At 33.3% G+C, this 22,168-nt stretch overlaps 1 protein-coding gene across 1 annotated transcript; it reads right to left on the bottom strand.

Annotated features, from left to right (window-relative positions):
* Positions 1-707: 707 nt before the first annotated feature.
* Positions 708-21,710, bottom strand: LOC139690470 (coiled-coil domain-containing protein 40-like). Its single transcript, XM_071587926.1, has 14 exons — positions 21,603-21,710; positions 21,267-21,442; positions 18,613-18,832; positions 17,931-18,088; positions 14,766-15,010; positions 10,081-10,324; positions 9,121-9,303; positions 8,726-8,971; positions 7,653-7,827; positions 5,579-5,787; positions 5,274-5,489; positions 3,152-3,364; positions 2,184-2,342; positions 708-1,101 (listed from the first exon to the last, which is right to left on the bottom strand). The coding sequence occupies exons 2-14, from the start codon at positions 21,429-21,431 to the stop codon at positions 868-870; spliced, it is 2,667 nt and encodes an 888-aa protein (XP_071444027.1). The 5' UTR covers positions 21,432-21,442; positions 21,603-21,710; the 3' UTR covers positions 708-867.
* Positions 21,711-22,168: the final 458 nt, after the last annotated feature.

Below are 22,168 nucleotides of genomic sequence, written 5' to 3'. Positions count from 1 at the left end.
AAAACATCCAGAAAAAATGGAAGCATATGACATGAAGGAACCAGGCAGGGAATATGCCACTAATTTCCAGAATGAACTAGTATAAGATTATTGAATGCTGAAGCAGTATAGCATTTGACCTTACTGTTTATTACGAATGACTTTAGAATAAATGAGCTGGTATTATTTACAATTTCAAAAGAAAGACTGATGCATCTTTATCTTTGTGCTGGCTAGTAAAATGAGGAGCTAATTGTTCTGCCTGTGACAAAACAAAAATTTTTCAATGCCCTAAACTATGTATTGGTAATCTTGTTTAATATTATCTAAGGAACCAAGGGGTTTTCTATGTTGTAGGTGCTGTTGTGAGAATCTTCAATCGCTGACATAGTGTATAAAAAATCTTTAATATTTACCTCTGATTTACAAAATATGCAGGGATAATCCACTGAAAAATTTTAATCCAAGATTTGCTTTGCTATAGATCCAATTTGTTGAGCCTGACATTCTGTAATGTGTTTTAAAGATATACAGGTATGCTGTCAATGTATCAAATCAAGATTTTTTTGTCATAAATATATATAAAATTCCAGTGTTATAATAAAAATCTCACAACTTGATGAAAAAATTTATTTAAAGTGATTTAGAAGAATGACTTAGGTTCATCACTAGTTTTCCTTAGTTTTACAGTACACATTTCTATTGTTTAATGATTTAGTAGGTACTTCTAGGGTTACTAACTAAGAATTAGCCATGATTAAAGTATTGAAAATACAATCTCTGAATTGATTTATATTATAATATATAAAATTATGCTGTGAATGATTATTGGATTTTTAATGATATGTCAATATAAATTACCAATAAGATCAATTTTTTGCATACTGACTATAATGATCTTAGTTCCAAGGAATGCTCAATTCTTGACAGACTAAGGGCATGAGATGGGAAATCAACTTTGAGCTTCTGAACCACTTCATTGAGATCTTCTTTGGTTTTCAGTAATGCTTGAGTTTCTGTCTGCAACTGTGCCTCACTTGTGCATTGTGGCCGATATTTCCCTGCTTTCATATCTTGATATTTGCGAACAAGCTTTTGGCTTCTTACCAGGCCTTCCAGGTTCTATGTAACAATATTAATGCATTAGTTTATGCAAATAAATGTAGACCTCTTTATGTACTAACCTGTATACAATTAATGAAAATTTGATCCCACCTTCATTCACTAAAATTGAGAACTATTTCTTGAAAAAGATAGGTTAAATGAATTTCATTTACATGATGGCATAACTTGTGAGTTATCAATATTTTTATTACTTTTCACCTTAATTAAATTTTGAACTTTAATCTGGTTGTATGCTCCCTTCACTTACTTCTTATAGGTTTAATACCTTGTTAAAATTAAAATGGATGCCCAAATAAATAATGGTATACTTCCTTGAGGTACCTATTCAAATCAATCTATGAAGAGGCAATAAGGGTAAAAACCATCTGGACTCATATATGAAAAATTTTTCTTAGTTATAATGCTATGATACATCCTTAAATTAATGAAATGGAAGAATATCCATCATTTAAATAATCCTTTCTCAAAAAGATATTAATCACTTCATTCTGTTCATGCAAAATCTACCTTAAATGGTAGAATACCATTGATAATAATAAAGTTTTCAAAACTTATGGAGCAAAGGGGGATACATTTGGATGCTTGTTAAAAATAAATAGAATGCCCAAGTTCGTGGCTGCATCTTGTTAGATCTCTATGAAATATCTGTTAAACTGGGCACAGGAATTAATATTAGGGGCCACCTCAGTAGGAACTTTAAAATCTTGTTTAAATGAACCTGAATTATCTAAAAGTAGTATATTTATTTTTCACAAGTTGGGATGACAAGACCATATCTGTAGTTCAAATGTCTAATGTGCAAAATCTTTAGCAACTGAAATTATTCAAAACATGTATTTAAACAAATTATTTAAAATCACAAAAAGGGAAGAAAAAGCATGTCATTTACCACTGCTTCTTTAACGTAAATTATGTTACATGCTACACATTATGAATTGTCATGCTACTGCTACTTCAGAGTCACTGTTGCCTTAAATTTAAAAGCTTTATTCATATTAAACATGTATAAAGGGTAAAATATACTATTGTAATGAGTATATGCTCTAAAAAGCAAATATTAAATAATGAAATATGAATACCTGTAATTTTTGCATTCGCTTTTCGGCAATATCTGTGATGATTTCATCAATTGCCTTTTTCATCTTGGATGCCCTCTCTTGCCTCTCAATAAGTTTCTTATGAAGTTCCATCATCTGTTCTTCACTTTTTAAAATTTGCTGATCAATTGATTTTTGCTCCTAAGAATGAAACCAAACACATTATTACCACTGACAATATTATGAAACATATGCCCTTCCTATTACCCAGTGGCTGATTTTGGGGGTTCTTAATGGGTAAACCTCTTTAATTAAATTAAATTTGAAGAATAAAAGGTACTTAAGGGCTTAATACCAATTGTCAAACTTATTATTTCACCATGATAATAGCAGCTAGATACACCAATGTCTCATTATACGCCATGAAAAAATCATTTTCAGTAAAGAAAACTGACCGATAGTATCTGAATATACCAATGCCTCTTAACCCACTTATAGCAAAAATTTACTACTGTGAAATAATAAACCAAAATTATTCATTCTCACTAAAAATAATGCATTGAAAAGTGAAAATGAAGACAGTAAATTCACTAAGTTCTACGAGTGTGATTTTCTGGTGGCAGAAAACAATCTCCCTTTTCTTTACATAGTATTCTTTGAAGTGATTCCTGTAATTGTCAGTTGTGCTTTACCTCTGCCACATCCTGTACAAATAATGAAATTAAACTTTGAAAAAATTCCCATTTTTAATAGGGAAATATTTGATGTTGTGAAATCACCTTTTCTGTTTCATATTTTGTAGTGTAACTATTCAATTTAGTGACATATATCATTCAAAGGCTGAAGGCTTCTTGAGGGCATTTCACAGCAACAGACTATGGTTTCTATCACCTATAGTCAAATAAAAGTGGCCTATGACTTGAAGACAAGATACAAAGACAGGTAGGAGAGTCAAATATCTAATTAGGTTGTAATGTTTATGCATTAAAATGCGCTCTGTAAAATCTTACCAACATCACCAGTTTTATGTGATGCTGCAGTTCTTCAGCCTTTCGTTTGATAGAAGTTTGTGTTTGAATTTGACAGGCAGAGCTACTTGCACCATCAACTGCTTTCTTTTCTCTTACTCTAGCTGCGTATGTAATGGTTTCTCTTCTTGCCACACACTTCTCTAAATCACTTGCTAATCTATCTTGGACTTGGCAAAGTTGACCAAGGCGTACCTGAAAAGTAAATGATGGATATGTGGATATAAACTATAATGTTGCTCAATTTATGACTGGTTCCGAGAATAATTTTAGAGTAATGAATTGTGTGATCATAGAATTAGCACTGTCCTATTCATAAAATCAAACTTCAAACATGTAAAAATTCCAGTCAAATTATTCTGAGGCTGCCCAAATATGTCCGGACTATTTGCATATGGCAAGAATTTTGAAATGGCTTACATTAAATATGCATAGGGAAGGTTAGAAATGAATATTTTTAAGAACTAAGAAAAGCTATTTGTAAAAAAATCATAATTTTTAAAAGTGGATGTACACTAGATAAAATGAATAATCCTTTTCAATTATGGGCTCCAACTAATAAATAATTGCCCTGATTACTAGGAAATGAGCACTCAATGAATATTAAAATCTTAGAGTGTAGTGGGACCCAATATATTCAACAGATTCAGGCAAGATGTAGTGGAAATTGGTCCTTATGGGAAAATCTAAATTTGCACTTTTCCACAGATTTATTTGTAATGCACAACGTGTTTCAGTTCATCGAACCATCTTCAGGTACAAGACAAGATTCAACCTGTGATACATCATATTTATACCTGTTTGAGGAAGGGGGGGAAGAAAAGAGTGAGGAGTAAGGTTAGCGGGGACATAGAGGGGAAATATGGAAAACCCAAAGAAACAGGGAAACTAATGAAATTGATAGCTAAAAAGAGGGGGGGGAGGATAAGCACTTAAAGGTCATTATTTGAGAGGATGGAGGCAGGTAGCTGGTGGCAGTAGGAAGGAGGGAAGAATAAAGAAGGGTTAAGCAGGAAGGAGACATTTAGCATCTCTAATTGTCCTCATTCCCTTTAATAATCCTCTCATTCTCTTATCAAATACAATGAAATCAAATATTCCCACAAAATAGCCCCTTTACCATGTATGCAACTGAATATATTTCTGCTTCAATCACATATTCAAAACAGATATTTCTTTTTCAATGCACCACCACTTTATATATTTCTAATGGCTACCCAAGTATTGATGTCTTCTAATACTATTATTCTTTTAGTCCTTCAAATCAGTTATAAATCCTCCCCAGAACTCATCCTTCACACACACAGTCTCACTATACGCTATTACATACAAGCTAAAGAGCTAAAAATTAAACTCTCCAAGTAGTAATAGTTGTGAAGGGACATAACTGACAGATATGGTTATTTACACCATAAGGCATAGATTGGTAATTTGATTGAGGTTAGTCTTTCATAGAGTTGGTGGTGGAGAAACTCAGTATTGATCTACTCTTGATGAAATACAGCATTGGGTCCACAATGTAAAATTCAATCCAATCTGTACTTGAAGAACTCTCCAAATAGCACCCAATTAAGATTAGGATACCATTGTAAAATTCTGTCACCTCAGGGATTAGTATCCTGGCCCTGAGGAGGGAAAGCCAGCAAACTAGCAGGAAAGCAACTTGATCCCCACAACTATTCAAATACTATCTGTCATATGAATCAAGATCTACTAGGGAACATTAACTCATAGTGCCTTACATGTTACCTAGGCTCCTTATTTTGAACCAAGCCCGCACCTGGACTACCATGCATACTATCATTTGATAACTCTTGAGCATAATGCTTTGGCTATTAATTTAAGTGGCATCATGCCCTTTGAGCTTAGTTTCACATTCAAACTAATTATCCGAATTTCTCACTTTCATTTTATTCATTCTGGTTGCTTTCCATGCTCACTTTCCAAGAACCGATAGTCCAAATATCGACATGACCTTTATCATAATGGGTCCATCTTATTCAATCTTCTCTGTCCATAATGTATTTAGTCATCCAAGGATTTTAATTAAAATTAGTTTATTTACATTCATTGAAGGAAAACGTTTATTCATATATCCACCTACTTGCATCCTATGAATTTCCCCCTTCATTTTATAAATATCTCCATCAGTACTTGTTTCTTTATCGAGTGTTTGCTTAGCTTCCACCACCATTTGTATTTTCTTTTCCCATGAAAGGCTTGTACGTTGTACTGATAACAGTTCATCCTTTAACTGCTCTCTTTCTTCTTTCAACTCTTCAATCTGTGCTTGTAGCTGTAAATAATCTGATTCCGCATCCTGAAATTGTATATATAGGATTCAGATACAAATTTCATATTGCATTTTGGAAAAAATCTTAAATAATCAACTGAGACAAGGTCACACACTTTGAGCGAGTTAAGGAAGTCATTTTGCAATAACAAATTATTCTTCCCCATTGCTTCCTTGTCATCTCTTTTTATGCTGATTTTAAGACTTAGCTGTTCCAATTTTTGCTGATGATTTTTGATAAGTCGCTGAAGTCTCCCATCCTCCTTCAAGCATTTTTCTATCTCTGTTCTTAGCTTCAGCTTTTTTTGCCAGAGTAGGAGTATTTCTGAAATAGTTAACGTGAATATCAATGCTTTAAAAATGGTGGGCTATCAAATATTATTACATGGGTTGTGCGTAATAATTCCTTAGAAAATCCCAGGAGGTATTGGAAAAGGTTTGCTATTAGTAAGCCCATCTCTCACTAGACCAATGTTAAAGTTTAAGCGATAGCTATGGCATGGTTTCATTTTCATAGTCGATTGAAGCCACAAATTTTTGTTTATCTAGAAAAGCAAAAAATAATGAGTTTCATACTGTGATTAAACACCTCTGTTCAAAAGGCTGAACAATGATATATAGTTTGTAATTTATATTTAGATATATAGTTTGTAATTTTTTTTAACTAGTAGTCAGAAGATTGTGAAAATGCTATGGGGCTTGTGCCATTTCACTAAAATACCTAAAATAGAGGACAAAGGCCTCTTTGCACTGATGATCAACTTGAATATTGCTTGTAAATAAGTATACGTGACTTTATTTTCAATGTGGTTACTTTTTCGAAGAGATCCTTTGGAGTATTGATGCATCTCTGCAAACATTGTTGAATGGGCTTCTTTTAGGGTCTATGATTTGAAAACTTTTATGCTGGCATTCCGGTGTACTGTGAAACCCACAAGCATCAAACTGGATGTATAAAACTGCTATACATCTCCAGGAGAATTTTATGTTTTTCTCAATAAGCTCATATTGGGTTCGTTTCACGACAGTGGGCTTTTCTTAAGAGTTTAATAGGAAAATTTTTGCAATTGGTTTAATTTAAAACTAATTATTAGAGTGAACAAAAATCCATTAAGCCTTTTTTTCTGATGAATGGAGATTAAAAGATACATGGGGTGAATCACTGCAAGGGTTACTGTGACATGGTGGCGTAGTGGTATTCAAAGACAATGATTTACCCAAATGTTTAATTGAAAAGGGCTGATAGAGGTTTAGCTGGGCGAAAGTGAAGGATTCACAATGTACTTATGTTCTAATTATGCCAAGTGACTCATGAAGTTAAATATTTAGGGAAGGGGACATTTTTTTCCTGTGTTATATGTAGTTCTCCAGATAAATATGGAAACTAAAATAACTTAGTCTGAGTTTAAAGGGAGTTCAGATCCTGCAACTAGGTCTGATTTCAGGCTACAAGCCATGGACTTTCTGTTTTAGTCTGCTATATTCTATGCCCCTGATTAAACCATACAATGTACATGTAAGGTTTCAGTGAATTTTAAAAAAATTTTAAATGTATTTGACTGCTGTATTTCATTGAAGTGTTTATTTGCATTTATTGTTTTAAATTATATTTATATATATATATATATATATATATATATATATATATATATATATATATATATATATATATATATATATATATATATATATATATATATATATATATATATATATATATATATATTTAATAAATGAAAAAGAAAAACTTTGTTCCAATCCACCACTTTATATATATATATATATATATATATATATATATATATATATATATATATATATATATATATTTATTTATTTATTTATTTATTTATATATATATTTATATATTTAATAAATGAAAAAGAAAAACTTTGTTCCAATCCACCACTTTATTTCAGGTACGACTAGTTTCGACGCTAAGGCGTCATCCTCAGGTACTAAAACTCTCTGATCAAATTCACATTCATTCGAAACTAGTCGTACCTGAAATAAAGTGGTGGATTGGAACAAAGTTTTTCTTTTTCATTTATTAAAATGAACTTCCACAAAGTTGAGGCTGAAACTATTGAGATAATTTATATATTTATTTATTAATTTATAAGACTATGCTCAATGTCACATGCCTGACTGATAGAACAATACAATAAACAAATGAATATATTTTCTAACCTTTATGACCAGTGTCTATGGTTTTGAGATTTTTATTTCTTTCTTGAATTAGCTCTACCAGTGCTCCTTGCTGACGAATCCATAATGATTTGAGCTTTTCACAATTGGCAGTGATTTCCTTTAATTCGTCTTGTAGATGTAATAGTTTTATCTCTTCTCCACTCAACTCAATACCCTGAAATGAAATCATCATAATTTCACTTAAATTTAATGGAGAATATGAGACTAAAAGTCTTGATATCATATGCTTTTAGAGATGAGGAATAAATCAGAATATCAATAAGTTTAATCTTCCAAATAGAATAAAATTGAAAATTCTCATTATAAATTTGGGTAATTAAAGTGAAGTTCCACTTTTACCTCATTCAGAATGAGTTCATGCCAGCAATGTGTTATTTATGAATTTTTTATTTTGATCAATCCCCTGAAATTCATGAAATGATTTGAATTTAATTGTATAGTTCTCTACGGTGAAAACCCCATGAGCTATTATGGGAAGGTGCCCATTCATACATAGCCTTAACTTTCCTATAAACTTCCAATTTTCACAGCTTTAAGCATTCAAAGCAAGTCATTGGGTCTCTGATGAGCAAAGAAAGCTTTAAGCAAGTCATGGGATCTCTGATGAAATTCGTAGGCTTTCAAAGAAAATGAAAATTGCAGCTTTGTATTACAAATTCAAATCAAATATGTAAATAAGGTAGTGTATTGCTATGCATACATAATATTTTTTCTAAAATTGTGACGTTTATATCTGATGTGTCTTATATTTGTGTATGAATGAATATGCAACAAATCTCCGGACATAAAAATGCATTATTATTGGAATGTTTAATATTTAGTTAGGAAAATGTTTTTTGATATTATTTTCATTTACATGTCAGATGATAATCGTATTAAATAGATTAAGATAGCATGTTTGGCAAAAACTGATTAACAATCACCTAGAGAGTGAAAGTATAAACATATAAATATTTTTATTGGATTTTTTATTTTATTCAAACTAAAGTCAGAACTATCTGGTACTTTAAAATGGTAGATGGCCATTTCACTCTACGCATTATTTTACTTACTCCACTCATTGATATCAGTTTATCTATTTTCTTATTAAGTAGGTCCACTGTATTTTGCTTTCTTCCAAAATTTGTAAGTAGCTGTTGAAATTCATCCTCTGCTTTTCTTGTGTTGTCTTCAGAAAGCTTTAATTTAGAGTCTAAATCCTTAATGTTTAGTTTTAATCTCTCATTTTCTGCAACTTGCTGCTCTATTGCTAGTATAGAATTGGCCATGTTGTTTTCAGTACTAATCAGTAGCACCTCCTGTAGAAAACATGCAAAAAATTCAGTAAGTAATGCAACCACTCACATAAAATATCTCAGGCATCTTTAATTTATTAGTCAATTGTACAGTTAAAAACTTTGAATGAAATGTTTGAAATTATAATGCACATTAAAGTAAAGAAACTTACCTGATCTCGGATTTTCTCTTTTAATTTGGAGATGATTTTATGTAGATATTTAGCTGACTTATCTTGAACTATTTGGTTTTGAAGCGTATCCATGATTTCATCTTCTAGTGATATTTGCTTGCTGGCAAGTTTTTCAATATCTTTTTGGGCAGAATTCCGTTTATCTTCCATTTTATGAGACATCTTAAAATTAAATAGAAGGATAGTATGTAAATTTTGCATACTTCTGGAACTCATTTCAATGTTGAAACAAATTCCACCTTGGTTGTTTGAAGACTCAGTAATCCTTTGACAAATAACAGAGCTCTAACTATGGATCTAATAGAATGCAATTTTACAATTGCATAAAAAATTTACAAATTTTGTTCTATTGGCAGATACATATATGTACTGTTATACTCAGTCCCATTACACTATATTATACATATTATTAAGGGGCACGAAACTGACACCTCTCATGCTATAATTGTTTTCTGCTATTAGTTTTATCACTCTGAAGGATTAATATCTTATATGAAACATTTATGCCCGATGTATTTCCTTAAAGGAGTATATATAATACCTGTGATTGAATAGGAAGATTTTCATGTCATGTTCAGTATTTCAGTAGTTGTAGTATTTAGGGGAGGCAACTGACAGCTGAGGTCATTTGCTCCATTAGGGATGAACAGGAAAGGATGAAGGGTGAAGAGAAACCCGGCATCGGCATTAGCCTACTCTTTACGAAAGGCGCCAAGGGGTCCGCAGCTTAACGTCCCATCCGACGGACGACGTACTTACTCAAAGTGCCCTCCACAAAGCACATCAAATAGGTATCAAGATACCTCTGAAAATTATTCAACACCACTGGGATTTGAACCCAGGACCTCTGGGTGGGAAGCCAGTACGATAGCCACCGCACCATCTTGATCCCTTTCCATATTTATTAGGAATAGTAAAGAATAATATTTGGATGCATACCAAAATGTGTTCTTGTAAATTCTTCTCAGTTTGCATAACTATGGCTGCCAATTGTGATAATTCCATTTTTAAATTATTTTGTTTTTCATGCAGCTGAATTATTTCTACTTTAAGGTTCTCCGCATATAACTCTGCTTTGTGCTGCACCAGGGTCAAGTCTTCATTTTTCTCCATTTCTTTATTGCATTCTTTTTTTATTCCTTCAATCTCTCCATTCATATTGGATAATTTCAATTTCAACTCCCTGAAAATGTGTTTCAAATCACATTTAAGTGTATAAGCACTTGAGCACATACTAAAGGATGCATATAGAATGACAACATAAAATATCATTAAAAACACACACAGTAACCAACCCGAAGGTCAGTTTGGTAGGCGATGGTAGAGTTCACCCAGTACTAAGCCACAGAGCCTTGCCTGAGAATCAAACCTGGGCCCTCTGGTCAGTCAAACACTTTATCCTTGGACTACTGTGACCCAAAACATCATTATTGTATTAAAATTTTCAACTCAAGCCAATTGAGTAAAACTTGATATGAACATAAATCCTCCAGATCAGTAATCACCAACTAACCCAAGACCACTATTGCTCCATAAAAAAAAGGATATTTAATTCTTAGAATTTAAGGGTTGAACATATAAATTATCATTTCAGGTCAGTATAAATTATTGTGTACACAGTGACATTTTCTTCCCTCCTCCTCAGACTTGCCTACCTACCCCTCTTTGGACTTTCCTCTCTTAGACTCAGCAGTGGAGGATGCATCTGAGATACCCAACAACAAAGTAAATGACACAAATAAATGCCCATGGCCCTAAGTGAAGACAGCACCACAGCGCTCTAAATGGCTTGCATCCATACATCTCAACCCTGCACCAAATGGCCACAGTACCACATGTCATGGATGATATTTATTTACAGTAAAATACAAAAAGTCTTTTATATAAACATTCATTTTGATGTCATTACAAAATACAGGAGTGGGCCGCAGTCTTCCTCATATTGACTTCACTGTAGGAGGCTCAACTTGAGACTATTTAATTTTCTGATACAGATATTTAAATCTAAATTTAAGATTAGATAGGTACCTACCTTTACTGCTTGAATTGCATAAAAGTAATCTATACCATTAAATAATGAAGCATGGCATTTATGGTAATAATAACTTTGTGCTAAGTTCTCTATATTGGATGGATATACATATATAATGTGAATTTTTATCAGAAATAATATTGGGAGCTGCAGCGATTACTATATCAACCACATTCCCCATCATAAGGGCCTAATTGTCCAATATCCAATTAATGTTCTGAATTTGCTTTGATCAAGTCTTTAGTTTCATGTTTATTCATCAATTTAAAATATTTTTCAAAAATACATAAATATTTATAAATATCGGATACAAAAGACAGGCAAAAAATCTAATCGACCTTTGGAAATCTAGGGGTAGTGATTATTGATATGACTAGCTTGTGTGAAAATGAGAACTATTTTAAATAAACATGAAACGGACTTGAGCTTGACTGTGGCGACTTAAGATCCTAGATACACAGACACATTAGTTCCCATTAGGCCACCAATGTTGTGCCCGGATGGAGGTTGGATGGGTGACCACCATCTCTACCATGGTGCTCTGTATGTGGCAAGCAGGTTACAGATAGGTTGACAAAATGGACCAATAGGTCTAAGTGATTGGACTCCTATAACTTGGGGTGCTTCAAGAAGAGCAGTTCCAAGGGAAAATATGATCCATCAGATGGGATGTTAAATCGTGAACCCATGGTGCCTTTCATAAAGAGTAGGCTAATAGTAACAATAATACTTATTTATTTTGATAAACCATATAAAATGTAATCAATATAAATATTACTTAATGTATAAACATAAATTCTTAAATGTGATGAAGGTTGTCGCCAAAGAATTCATCAATTGAGTAAAGTGGGTTAGCAAGTCACCAGGTTACAGCCGGATTTCAACTGAGTAAGCAGCCAGTAATGCAGTTGAATGTTCACGTTATGAAACGGGTTGTAAGTTGAGGACAGTCCACAATAAGTAGTATTTAGATTTGCTTTACCCCTAATGGTGTAGTTATGTATGTGAGATCTCAATTGGTAAGTTTCTAAATTAACTCCTTACAGATATACAAACTAAATACAGTCATGATTCCATACATAATTAAAAAAAGGCTTGCAGGAATCATGTGGAGGTATATTAGCAAAGAGCAAATAGCTCTCTTTTGTAGTAGCAAGATTTGTTTAACATGAGGCGAATGACCCCATAACTCAACACCATAATTCAAATGACATTGAAAGAAGGTATGGTAAAGTGTTAAACGATATTCATTTGAAATGAGAAAGTTGAGCTTTCTTAACATAAATACAGCTTTACTCAGTTTATTACAGATCTGACTGATGTGGGTCTCCCAGTTAAGTTTTGTATCAATATAAATTCCAGTATTTTAGCAGTTTCAATTTTAGTTATTTTGGATTTAAGACTCCATATGATATGCTGGGTTTTTCCAGTATTTAAATGTAAATGATTAATCTTAAACCCCATCTTAGCCTGTCTTTGGGCAGTGCCAGATTGTACCTTTGCATTTCTAGAGGTTGACATTTTTGTGCAATAGTGATATCATCGGCATATAAAACAGATTTAGATTTCATTTCCCAGGAAAAATAATTAATCATGATCATGAAAATTGCTGGGCCAAGCACAGAGCCCTGTGAGACACCACATTTTACTTTAAGATCTGCAGATCGACAACCATAAAATATGTTAATGCTATACTTCTCTCAACCCTTCACTCCATTCCCTGGATATTCTACCCTTACCAAATTACCCACCTATCCCTAATGCAATACTTGTTAAAAGTCTTGAAAAAATATTCCTGGATCCTCTTAAAATATTGAATGCATTTTTCCTTTAATGTACTGTTTTTCAACCACAGGTCAGGAATGTCATGATAGGGAAACTGTTGTCTTGGAAAATATGTATATGGGGTGAAGTTTAAGTTCAGTCTAAATAGTTTATTATTACTGTCAACAGACTGTTGGGGAGATTGGGCTTTTGTCTCAGGGTCATAGCCGTAGACCCATGACTCATCTCCAGTTATGGCCTTTTTTAGAAAACTGGAGTGATCATTTATATCTTGAAGCAAGTCCCCTGCAATTGTAGCACAAAATTCTTGATGTTGGCAAGATAAAAGAGAATGTGAAGAGGCAGCTGATGACCATTCCAAAAAAAGACTTTGCTGATTTTTTAAAAGTGAAAGAGACGCTGGGATAAGTGTGTGAGGTCACAAGAGGAGTACTTCTAAGGGAACTAAGGCCTCATTGTTCTAGGTAGGCTGTTTTTCTCAAAATATTGAATGGCTGGATACCTTCTGGACAGACCTTGTGTGGTGGAAAGTAGGAAGCCTTTATCATTGAACCAATACACATTTATATATATATATATATATATATATATATATATATATATATATATATATATATATATATATATATATATATATATATATATATACACCTTGACTAGAAATTTGCTTTCAAAAAGGAGAACTAATCTGGTGATTTATTTTACTAGTTAACCTTAATAAGCATTTATTCCTCAAAATATGCCAAATATTTTGCAGTGTAAACTCAGGGTTTAACAGTTAATACTCAGCCTAAAAATTAACCCAAGCTAGCATGTGAAAGTATCGTCATTAATTCAGAGGCTTCACAATCCACACACTACAGAATTCTTCCCAATAACTATTATCATTACTGTTGAAATATCAAAATATAAATTCAACCAAACACCACCACTTTTTCAATGAGAGGAGATATGATATTATATTATTATTAATAAAATTGAAATAGTTGTGCTCATTACCACACACTTCAGGTATGTGCTGTAGGGAGAACATTGGCACTTGTTACACTTAGGTCAGCTGGGATGTCTTCAGGCATGAACAAGCCCGTAAGCAGTCAATTAAACATGTGAACGCTTGAGTTTCCAGCATTCAAATAATAAAATTGTTAACTGGAAATGGAGAAACTTGCTCTCATATAGTTTTGACTGGGTGTTTGTCAGAATTTGCTGTTGGTACTGCAGCTCAAGTTTAATGTCTGGTTGTGAACATGAATGAATTTTGATTTTATTGTAAGCAAATTTCTACCCAGTTAAATAGCTGCATTGTTAGCTGAATTTATATCTTGTTGAATAGGACTAGATCTCAGTGGTTATGCACTTATGATACTGTAATAACTGAGTTTAAAAGGAGTGCACTTTCAGGACTTAGAGAATTTTTTACTCAACTGCTATTTTGGAGTTTGTAATAAGCTATTTCAATTAAATCAGTCATTCACTAGTCCATTCATATCAATTAATTACTAGAATTGCATTTAATGTTGCATTAGAAATTTCAACATTGCTTAAATTTCATAGACAAAGTCCTTGGGATGCTTGTGGCATTGGCCATAAATGTGACTTTGTCTGTAAATGGAGACATGCAGCAAATCAATACTGGAATCATAAACATTATGTCTGAGCATCCTCTTTCAAATATCCAAAATATATTATTTTAATCAAAATTATAACAATAAGAAGAAAGATGTTAGAGTATTTTCAATCTTTGGACATTACTGATTACAGTAAGGAAAGTATAATCTTGGAGGGCAGAAAATTCCTTAGGTTTTACCTTAATTCTTCATCTACTTGAAAATATATTGTATCCCTTTGTTTAATGTGCAGAAGAGCTCCTTGCCAAGCTTTGACTAAATTGTTTTGCTCAGCAGTGAGTGCTTGCAGATCAGCATCAGCATCTGCTATTGTATTATCTAAAGTTTCTTTCTCCTCTTCTTTAATCTTAGTGAATGTATCCAGTTCAGTGATGCGATGTTTAAGTTTGAAAAATTCTATCGTAATTTTCAGCATTAGAAGGTCCTAGAAAAGTTTTTAAAAGGCAGTTATTACTATTATTATTATTAAAAAGTCAATATAAAATTACTTTAATTATTTTAATGAAAGTAAAACCCCTCATTCTGTATTGCTATAATTGACCAAAACTACATAATATTGGTTTCTCCAGGTACCTCATGAACCACAAAAATTGTAAATAAATAATTGGTACATTACTCTGGCTCCCTGAGTTGTTTTTCCTTCAGAAAAGCAAAATTCTGGGAAATATATGGATGGAAAAGAGTAATACTTTGTCTTGTATTAAATCATGGTTATTATAAAATTCTGTTTACATTGCTGAAACTTCAAACTCTAAATTTAAGGTACTTGTTAAAAAAAAAGTTTAGGTTTAAAACAAGCTTCTCTATCTCACACAATTCTTCTTCCCATGCCTTTACTAGACCCATCTTCTTTCTTAACACTTTCTTTACATAGAAATTGTCTTCCCTGCTATAGTTTATTTCCTCCTGCTTTAATGCTTACCTGAGCCTGCATATTTCTTTAGCACCTCATCACCTTCATTTTCTTATGAATGATGCTCATCTCATACCTATCACAGATTATGCAATGTGCTCAGCAACGACTGCAATCCCTTGGATGACTCATAACTAAAACATGATCATTTGCAAATCTGATTTGATCAGTCCCCCACCTAATTTCATTCCTTCCTCCAGCCCTTCCCATACATTTTTCACCCTTTTCTCCTCATATGTATGGAAAAGTGCTGCTGATAATTTGCAGCCTTGTTTTACTTCTCTGTCTAGCATTGGTCATCCTGGTTCTCTATCCACTATCTGCACTTGTTCAGTCTGAGACATGTATCTGATCTCTCATCTAATCTTATCTCTGTACAATTTTCAGTAAATCATGTATTAACTAATTCCGTGGTACTAAGGAAAATAAAAATTATTATTCTTGATTTTGTTGTATTTAATTCATTGAACACTTTCTTACACTCCATATATATAGCATAAAAATATACCTCGATTAAAATCTATATGCCTTTCTGCCGATGACATCACTATTGCTAAGGCATCACATGAAAATTTGATATGTGAATGAATACTGTTCCAACAAAGTCCTTGGAGAAATACCTTCATCACAAATGCAATGAATTAGCCCACATAAACTATATCTTTACACATTTTCCTAAAAATTTGATTAGTTCTGCAGGAATATTGTCCCCACAGCCCTATTTAATTTCATTTTCTTTAGTCCTTTTTCTATATCACAATCAGTTATTCCAAGATTTAATCTATCTTCATCAGCGCATTTCCTGCTCTATATCTACATTCACTGGCCTCTAATGTACAGTTGCTCCATGTATTCTTTCCATGTTGACACAATTTCTTCTGCTTCAATTGATATTTTTCCTGCTGCATCTATACAAGTGTTAACAGGGTTTCCTTTGTCAAATCCTGGCTTTTCCTTCAACTTTCTGAACAGCATGCCCATCTTATACTGTCTCTGGAAAGTCCATATCCACTGCCCCCTCCGCCACATTTATTTAGCTATTTTAGTTCCTTGCCTGAGTTAATTGTTTAGCTTTTGGTACTTTATTCTCCCTGATTGTGAATCTATGAGGTTTCTTTTCCTGCTCTCATGCATGTTCCTAATCATATCTCCTTCAACTCACAGCTTCTTCATCCTTTTGAGGCGCTCTTTATCCCTTGTGGAAGGTATTCCCACCTGTCCCCTACTGAACTTTCTTCTAAGAGTATTGTGCTTATTCTCTTACTCACCCTCAGAATTTGAGCAACTACCTCCTGATACTACTTCCTTTATATCTCAGCCAGCACTTTTGCATTCTATTTCCCTATACTTCTTCACCCTCTTCAATTTTATGTTCCACTTACTGGGCACTAAACTGAATCCATTTTCACTGCATGGAATCTGATTTATCATGCTGTACCCAAATCCACTCCTAACCATAATACGATCCAACTGATATAAAAAATACAAGGCAATAAATGTTGAATATTTAAGATCTGGCCATCTAGATTATATTTTGAATGTAGTTTTCAATTACCTAACCATTCCCTTAACAGCCATGTGCCATCTCCTATTGGCTGGATAAGAGAGAGTTTACTATAGTCCCATTTAGTCACCTGGTACATCTTAAATATTCAAAATGTGAAGATCTTATTATTTATGAGAAAAAAGTTGTATTAGTTTTTATATAAACCCATTGTAGAGATCATAATTCCAAAATTATTAAGACTATAAGCACTAAAATATAAACATTTTATTGTTCTTTATATCAAGTGACACATGTACCTGTATGTGCCATGATTTCTAGGAAAATGAAACTATTGTTATAAAAATTGAAAAGGTAAAAGATTGTTTTGCTTGGAGGAAAACAAGAGTTTTATCATTATAAATTTCTAACTATATAGAGATATTTTCAATGAAATTTGGTCATTTTTACAACTTGTCCTTCTCTCTTCATTTTTAAATGCCATTTAGGTTTTACTAATTCAACTTAAATAGGTATGTAATTGGCACAACATGAACAAGAGTTCTTAACAGTGAGTTAAAGTATCCCAAAATTTTTGCCTGTCCTCCTTCCTCCCATTTGCTAGCCCAAAGAAATTGGTTTACCCAATATGACAGAATTTTATTCATGGATTAATTGCCTTGCTACTATAATAATAAATGTTGGGAATGCAGTTAGTTATGTATGTAGAGTGTACGTCCTCAGTGTTCCATGGCAATGATAATGAGCATCAAAATAATGTTGCACAGCCCTAAAATAATCCTTATTTACCATTCCTATGGCAGCCGACTGTAGTGAATAATCAACCCAAAGCACAAAGTTATGAAATTTCTGGCTCTTAAATAATTATAGTCCATTGTGTGTGAATCTAACATCATGTTAGCATATGGCGCAAGTTTCAGTACTTACAAGTTTCTGTTTCTCTTCCACCAGCATGGCTTTATCAGACTCCTTTTTGTTTTTAACTTTTTGAGAAACTATTATATTGCTTTCCATTTCATTTTTCCAGTTCAAAAATTGCTTGTGTAATACTGTAAATTTATCCTTTTCATGTCGAAGTTCTCTTTCTGTCAATGTAATTAATATTAGTTGTTAGTATAAGTAATTAAATATTAATTTTGAAAAGAAATTTACTTATTAATAAATTCCTTATTAATAGTGAAATTTGAATGTCCAATATAGGGATTTTTAGAACTAAGAAATTGATGTTTATTGTATAAAATGATTGCATGCATATGAGCCTATACATATATTTACACTTGAGGCACAAAAAACAAATGTATGCTTGCTGAAAAAGGCTGAAACAAAAAAATGATGTCCCTTACTTGCTTCAGATGAAATTGAATAATGACTCTTTACAAAAACAATGCTGCCAGCATTTTTTTTTATTTTTAACATTTGTATCTTCATTGATCATCTAAATGATAGATAGAGGTCTTTATTTGGGCAATGATAAAATCTAAGAACTGATTTTTCATTAAATATAATAATTGTCTATTTTTGCAAGAACACAATATTTAGCAACCTAATATTTCAAAGATATGTTTTACCATATTGATTGAATTGCAATTCAGAAATTAAAATTACTAACCTCTCTTTATGGCAAAGTTAATTTTTTCAGCATCAGATTTGAGCTTTACTTGTAGCGTTTTCACATGTTCCTCCTTTTCTTCACGTTTTGTTGTCAAACCTATGCAATTACTTTGGAAACCGCTTAATACAGCCTGATCTTTACTGGATTCCTGTTGTAAACCATATAATTCTTCTCCAAGACTTTCTCTCTTCTTCTGAAGCTGATTGACATTTGTTTTCTACATTTTGAAAATGAAAATTTCAAAACTGTTTTTATGAGAACACACAATGAGCACACAGATAAGTTTAATGAGTAAACAAATTATAAAGCTAGTACATATTTTATTATGTTTGTTTTCCACTTGGCCCAGTTTATGTTCTCCCCACCCACATCTTAAATGTTCATACTCTATGTAGATCCCTTTTTTTCAAGTTCAGATTATGTACCCACATAACACTATCAAAGCATAGCACTAGCAAACCATTACCTTAAGCTTTTTATCAAACCTTAAGGTAATTATTATATACCTCAAATTAGGCAGAATTGTATCTAGTGAAAGTTTGGCCACATGGATGACACCTTTGTATCAGTCAATCAAACCACAGTTATTAACCTTAAGGTTGGTTTGATAGGTGAGCGTAGAGCTCACACAGTACTAAGCCCAAGTGCAAGTTACATTCACACATCAGGGTAGGGGGCCAATTCCTTTCCCTTTATCTGTTTCTTTATCTACAGTTTCCCAGGAAGACCTGGTACTTGAAAAATCATACAGCTTGGGTGAAGCTAAGGGTGCCCAGAGGGATCTCCTTAAATCAATCCCAGACCTGGTTAGTAGCTCCGTGCTCTACCAGCTATAGCATTTGGGCTTTTACACATAATCTCCAAGTTTAGTTTTTTATTTCAAAACCAAAACTTTGGAGAATCTGCTTGTGGCAATGGAAAAGGAAGTTGCATCCTACCATGCATATGGGAATTTTCTACACTTTCAGGCTTAGTTTGGCCCTGCCTTCACCTACTACAACCAACATCTGGGTTGGTTAATGTGGTAGTAGTAGTAATTAGGGGAGGTAACCTACAGCTGAGGTCATTTGCACCATTAGGGATAGACAGGAAAGGATGAAGGGTGGAGAGAAACCTGGCGTCGGCATTCACCTGCTCTTAATGAAAGGCGCCAAGGAGTCTGCAGCTTAACGTCCCATCCGACGGATGGCGAACTCACTCAAAGTGCCCTCCACAAAGCACCTCAAGTAGGGATTGAGATACCCCTGAGAAATATTCGATGCTGCCGGGATTCATACCCAAGCCCTATGGGTGGGAAACCAGTACGATAGCCACCACACCATTTTGATCCCCTTGGTTAATGTGGTTTCTGGTATTTTAACTCACTTAATCATGAATTCAATCCATTTTGTAAATGCCCAAAACTCTAACCTCAATTGTCCTTGATACTGCCTAATTAAATGAAGTGTTCCATCTGTATTTATTAATGCCTTCTCACTTTTGTAGAATGTTGATATATGTGACTTCAAAGATTGACTGTAGAGCATGGAGGATGAAACAAAATCTTTGCTACAATAAGGTGGTGCCTATATGAGAGATTGGTTAATAGTATTAAATGAGTTTTCTTATTGGAATGGGAAGAAACAGGAGGGAACTGTTAAGGTGCATGTATTAAGGAGTTGTTTGGGAAATCCATGTCTTGATGGTCTTCTGGGTCAATTAAAAAACCATTCTGACTTATATAAACAGACTATAGAGTTATTATATTTACTGAAGAGTGTCTTTAGTTAGGACCAGAGTTAGTTATCATTTTAAACACCACTTTCTGAAGTAGCAATCCTTTTTACCTATGACACATGTACCCATTGCCTGAAACTTTAAGGGGGATTGGAATGGTGAAGTGGCTACTGTGTTGCCTTCTCACCCTGTGAGCCCAGGTTCAAATCCTGGATATGGGGATTTTTCGGTGGCATTCTTTAGGAGGCACAAAGGTGCCCAGGATTTCATACTGGAGAGTAGGATTTGAATCAAACAAGGATTCATTAAAATTTAATTAACAACAAATGAGTGCTTAGTTAGCAACTTTGGGATGGGAGACATATTTTTCATTACATATATGTCCGTGGAATAATGCAAAACTTTGATATCACTGGCATATGCATTAATAGACAGGTTATTTACCTTAACTAGTAACAGGAATAGATCAATGAAGATGTTCCTTGCAGAACACCACACCTTAAGTAAAAGTGTACCTTTTTACTACTAACTGGAAGTGTTTATGTTCAGCCGAAAACATTTTAATTTGGAATTGTTTAGGCTTTTGTTTCAATAGGTAGGCATAACATGTCCTATCTAATGGAATATAGAGGGAAGATCACACAAAGGCCCTGATGTCTTTGCTTTTTTTGTAAATTCTCTTATTACATTAATATATGCACAATTGATAGATAACGTGATAGGCCTCCCTAGGTGATTACACAGACTCCTTAGTGACCACACAGAAACCAATTCCAACATTAATATGCTGTGGCGGCGACGAGTAAACTGAAGCTATTCATGTTGCGGCATCTCCCGCAGTTTCTTTGGAATTTGTGAAGCTATTCATTCCAGTAGTAATGTTTGATGTCTAAATTTAATCTAAAAATATAAAATGCAATATGGAAATGCTTTACCAAGTCTTTCAACTCATTACAAATCAATTGCTCCTGTTGCTTCAAATGCAAAAACATCGCATCTTGAAATTTTTTCATCAGTGGATGATCAGGACTCAAAGTTAAACCTCCATCGCACAGAGGGCTTTCCCCTTCATTTTGACTTCCTCTTTCCATGTCCATCATGTTTACTCTTCCTAGTATGTCAATCAAATAAATAATGAAAGGCACAATATGTATATAAGTTACTGGTGAAGAAGTATTGAAGACATTTTTTACAGCACATGAACAATTAAAACCATAACACTCCATAGTTGTATCCCAAATACATATATAGCCACGTGATTTAAATTTTACCTTTGCACAACAGCACGAAAATTATTCTAGCAAGGTGCCTCCTTTCACTCGTATATTAATAATGATAATATTCACTGTGGTTATTAAAGCCTTTTTACAATTCCAGACTTTTCTACATCAACTGGGGGTCATCCATAGCCGCTAGTCATTGTCACTATGGTTACACCTAGTTTCCACATTATTGATCAAACTGATGAGCTACTATATAGTTGACACATGTCAAATCAATTAGTCCAATGTAAACATTTATTGAGCCAGAATAATTATTATAGTTTTTATCATGGGAGAAAGAAGAATAACAACTAGGAGCTCTCAACGTGTGAACCAAGTAACCATCATTCGACTTGCAATTAAAATAAAAATGCTGTTTCCGTTAAGGCCGGCATTTAACGAGGTTTTCTTTGTAAGAACTGGCGAGTTTAAACGAGTAATATAAACGAGAAAACAAGGTAATGTAGTTGAAACACTTATGAATTGAGCTTCGTCTTCGCGAATTGTGAGAATATATAGAGAGAACTTCTTTTGAATTCCAGAACGTGCGACGTTATATACCAGACGACCGATTT

The sequence above is a fragment of the Hetaerina americana genome, unplaced genomic scaffold (assembly GCF_022747635.1).
Source record: "Hetaerina americana unplaced genomic scaffold, ioHetAmer1.1.p SCAF_3, whole genome shotgun sequence".
In the NCBI taxonomy this organism is placed as follows: domain Eukaryota; kingdom Metazoa; phylum Arthropoda; class Insecta; order Odonata; family Calopterygidae; genus Hetaerina; species Hetaerina americana.
Note: the sequence above shows the minus strand (reverse complement) of the source record. Positions and strands in the feature narration are given on the sequence as shown.